Source organism: Fusarium tjaetaba (genome assembly GCF_013396195.1).
Source record: "Fusarium tjaetaba strain NRRL 66243 chromosome Unknown NRRL66243_c0000662, whole genome shotgun sequence".
Lineage (NCBI taxonomy): Eukaryota > Fungi > Ascomycota > Sordariomycetes > Hypocreales > Nectriaceae > Fusarium > Fusarium tjaetaba.
Window position 1 is genome coordinate 1 of NW_023501858.1, and position 4562 is coordinate 4562.

A 4562-nucleotide genomic window follows, 5' to 3' on the forward strand; every position below is an offset into this window, starting at 1 on the left:
GCCCCTGAACAGAACAAATCCAAGCAGAAGACACCTGAACCAGAGCCGTCTCAGCAGCAGGATAAGACTGTTCAGGAACAGCACAATCCACAATTGTCTGACCAAGGTCGTCAGGCATCCGATCCTCGCACTGTCGTCCAATTTAGCTCACAGAAGTTGACTAAAGACTCAGTGCGAGGACTGGCTAAGCGCCCTGCCAAGAAGGCAAGGAGGATTGGCAGTATGACGGGCTTGTTATCTGGACAGACACCCGTCGGGAGTAGGCAGAGGGTGGCTTTCAAGACCCCACGGTCAGAGATTTTGAGGATGATCAAGAACGTTGAGTAGTCGAGGAATATAATCACAAATTGGGCTTGAGAATAACTTTATATGTACATGATGTAGTGAATTGATGTGAATCTGTCCTTGACATAGCAGGTAAGTGTCTTGATGTATTTTACAAGACCTGCTTAGATTTCGATCACATCGCGTAAATAACTGCCTGAACAAGATGTCATTAATGCTACATAGCTGTGCATTTATACTAACTCGAACCAATAACTACAGCAGCATGCAGGCCCATCCATATCACATCTACAGTGTATATCGGACTTCCACTGCCTGTAAAAGTTAGCTTAAAACTTAACACATCAGCGCAGTAAGTCTAAACCTTTAGACCGGCGTTGATAATGACTATCGATTTGTCGTTGAAGTATTGCAGTGGCGAAGGGTTAAAATTAGGAAGGCTCAAGACAAAGCTATACTTTCACCAAAGTCCGCTGTTCTTTTATAAAAGAACAGNNAGAATAGTAGACTTTTGTAAAAGAATAGCTAACTTTAATAAAGCATTTATAGAGTATATTCTATAAGCCTATAATATAGTAATAGGTTATAGTTATACTTAAACTAAGTTAATAATACTATTTCTTTATTACTTATTACTATTTATAAAAAATAATTTAAAAAAAAACTTTAACTTTTTTTTTATAATTTAATTTAAAATAATAATAAATAAGTAATACATAATAAAACTATTTTTAATATCCTTACTTTATATTTCTTTATAGTATTATAGTAATTTAAATAGTAAAAAAATAAAATATTATATTAAACTAGTAAGCTCTCTTTAGCAGAGAATTAATCTTTAAATACCCCATTAACACATTATACATTATCAATAAGGCACAACCCCAAACCAGTCTCGTCGGTTATAATATTCTGAATGTCCAGCATTAGCTGCCAGAACTCCAGGGCCTCTCGTTTATCCTTCAAGTTGCGCTTCACATTTTGCACAATAGAAGAGATGTCAGAAAGGACCCGATCAAAGTCTACACCAGAGGGGAGATTTTGAACTTCGTCTTCACAACGTTTCAAGATTTCCTTCAGGTGTACCATTTCGCCTGAAACCTGGTCTAGATGACGGAGGAATCTTTTGCGCAGATCAACCTCATCAATACTTTCTTTCAGATTCCTGATCAATACCTGAGTACTGCATACGATGTACTTGATGTTTTCTTTCAGGCCTGCATCGGTTGGCACGCTTTGGAGTCCTGCCCCTCCTGTCTCTACAGCATTGAATCCGTGCTGATAGATGAGGGAGCCAGCGATTGTACAGACTAGCTGCTCTGCCTTGGGAAGTTGTTCCTTTCTGAGAATTCTTAGAACGCACCCAGTTACAAGCTCTGGTCCTTTGTTATGCTTTCTGAGAATGCAAACGGTAAGACCAAGGGGCTTGTTGATGTTTCTGACGTTACGGTTCTTGTATACGCCCATTCGCTTGTTCAGATCCTTAGAGCACCCAACATATAAGGGGCTCTGTGATATGTTTACTCGCCCCGTTGGATCAAGACTCCTATCACACATACCCTCGAATGTCTTGATAAGTGCCCTGATCCTAGGAACTTCTTCAGTCTTCTCAATGAACATCGGACCGGCGTTCTGGCCTCTCGATGATCCACTGTGACTCTCAATAGCGTTGACCATGCTGATGGCCCTGCTCTCCGCCGTCGTCATGTTGGGGGAAGCCCACGTACCATGTCTAGCATAGGCTTCGTACCCTTCGACGTACAGCTTCATGTCACGAATCAGGACATCTAATTCGTTGATGTTCAAGAATTGGCCCCCGTGACCCCTCGTCGTTATACCGACAACGTAAACCCCGGGAGTCTTTTCGTCGTGCAGCGCTGAGGGCAGACGAAACGTGTCAATGTTACCATTCGTCAAGTCAAAGGCAAAGGTATTTTTGACAATGCTCTGCACTACCTCAACCGACATGCTGTGCAACAATTCACACATGGTCCAGCCATAGTGGCGCAGAGCGTTAACAGTCGAGAAAACTGGAAAGTCGTTCTCCTTCATGGTTTGATTGTCATCAAGGACATCAGCCAGTTTACTGAGCTGTAGGAAGAGCTCAAGCAGCGATTTGTACCTTGCACAGGCGTCAATCAAGCTGCAATGTCCCTCGTCCCAAAGCATTGGCATTTCTGCACTACGCTCGGCGGGGGGAGGAACATTGGCCTCAGGGTATCCCTGGAGTTCTGTGTCTCGAGTAGAGTCCATATTGTTTGATGATGTGTGTCTGGAAATCTCAGTGTGCAACTGGAGGGAAGGAGGAACAAGACCTGAACCTCAGGCAGTCAGGTGCAATCACGTGGTCACTCTCTCCTCTGGTGTGAATGATTACGAGGATAAAAGATCAGTACGTATGAACAAAATTGACCTGCGAGTTTCAGTCTACATGTTTAGTTTAATGTCTAATTATCGTGGAGTGTTTGAAGTGATTTACTGCGATACAAAGAACAGGTTGAGTTACGGCTACACTACCTTCAGGTTGCGTGATCATCAATTCGACGGCATTGACCACGATAAGTGCAGATGAAATGAACATAAAAGATTGAATTGCATAAAGTAGTGCTTCAATACTGCATGTTCTTGTACACCCCCTCAAAACTCCAAATATGCGCCCACGAGTTTGCCCTTCCATCACCAAGTAAATCCCGCTGCCGTTCCGTCACCCAGCATATGGTCGAAGCATATCTACCAAGAGACAAGATGAGAGACCCTTCCTCTACCTACTTGGTAATCATGAATTTTAGGCCAGGGCGCCCCAGCAAGTAATCCACCGTAACCAGTAGACAGTCCTCATGGTGGCTACATTTGTCACCATTCGCCCTGCCATCGCTATCCCCCCTCACAATTTTCTCATAGCAAAACCAGTCTTGGGAATCTGTCTGCAGAAATTCCAATAGACTTTCCTTCCAATTGTATGAATCAATCAACGAGATGAGCTCTGATGCCAGTTGCGACATGCCGAGCTCACTGTTGGTGTCGGTGATAATTGGGATATCGCGAAGCTCATCCGCAGCCCGATAGAAAACCCTGGAGACTTCTCCAGCTGCTCCCTCAGGTATTCTGACAGATTGAGCTTGCAAGCTCGAGAGCGCTTCATTGAGGGTGTCGCGCTCCTGCTCTAGCATTGAGATGGTGCCCATGTAGGTCTCGAGCTGCTTCGATGCAGACTCACTGGACTTTTGAAGCCGCCCCTTCTCAGCTTTCACAGCCTCAAGTTCATTTTCTGAAACATTGGCCGTCTCCTCAAGCTCAGCAACTCTACCTTGAGAGTTCCGCAAGTTTGACTTGGTCGCCTCCAAAGTGAGGCTCATTTGATGCAAGTTTTCATTTGCCATACGAAGCTCAATTTGGAGGGGTTCGAGTGTAGAGACTTTGGACTGAAGTGTCTTGACTTTCTGTTCGAGATTCTCAATAAGAGAAACCTTGGCCGAGATCTCACCTTGAAGGGCTTGCTTCTCAGAAGACCACGAGCGGCTCAACCGACCAACAGTTTCTTCATGGGATTTCTTTTCAGATAAGTGTTCCTTCATCGCTTCGCTTACAGCCGCCCATTGATCCTTCAATTGTTTTTGAAGATCAACTGTCTGCTGTGATCGAAGCTCTTTCAGCTCCTTTTGAACCTTCGAGATGTCATCCTCCAGCTTTTCTTTCTGGTGATTGATATCTCTACGGTCCGTCGAAGCCTTTGTCAGTTCGGCGGAGCAACGGTCATGGGCCGTCTTCTCACGTTCCAATTGGCTTTTGAGACTGTCTACCTGTCGTTCCGTCTCGTTGACAGTCTGCTGTGCCTGCTGTAGACTGAGTTTGATCACGGCGAGTTCTCGGCTACGAGCCTCAGCTGTTTGAAGTACAGGCTGTGCATCTTCGAGCTGTCGCCTGGCTTCTCTACTTCGAGAGACCTCTTGATTTGCCTCCATCAGGCGGTCCCTCAAATCGTCATTGGCTTTCTGGAGGCCATCGATCTTGGAGTCCCTTTTCTTGACATCATTGTCAAACTCCTCAAGTGCATCCTTAGCCCGATCTGAGAGATTCTGGGCGGAGTTTCTTTCAGTAGTCAAGGTCCCATTTTGGTTCCTCAGTTCCTGGTTTTTCTGGACTAGCTCATTCACACTGGCCCGGGCTGTTCGAAGCTGCTCAGCAAGACCTCCGACTTGAGCAAGTCTTGTATCTATGGACTCCCTAGTAGGCAGCCCTTCAACTAACCCCTTGATGGTGTTGGTAAGGTCGACAAG

At 45.0% G+C, this 4562-nt stretch overlaps 3 protein-coding genes across 3 annotated transcripts; 1 reads left to right on the plus strand and 2 right to left on the minus strand.

Moving 5' to 3' along the window:
* Nucleotides 1-327, plus strand: FTJAE_14259 (uncharacterized protein; the record flags this gene model as incomplete). The annotated part of the gene is made up of 1 exon (XM_037347470.1): nucleotides 1-327. A coding segment is annotated over one exon (327 nt), but the record flags the coding sequence as incomplete, so codon positions are not given.
* An 816-nt stretch (nucleotides 328-1143) lies between these two features.
* On the minus strand, nucleotides 1144-2538 carry FTJAE_14260 (uncharacterized protein; the record flags this gene model as incomplete). Its single annotated transcript, XM_037347472.1, has 1 exon — nucleotides 1144-2538. The coding sequence occupies one exon, from the start codon at nucleotides 2536-2538 to the stop codon at nucleotides 1144-1146; it is 1395 nt and encodes a 464-aa protein (XP_037198736.1).
* A 512-nt stretch (nucleotides 2539-3050) lies between these two features.
* FTJAE_14261 (uncharacterized protein) lies at nucleotides 3051-4562 on the minus strand (the record flags this gene model as incomplete). The annotated part of the gene is made up of 1 exon (XM_037347473.1): nucleotides 3051-4562. A coding segment is annotated over one exon (1512 nt), but the record flags the coding sequence as incomplete, so codon positions are not given.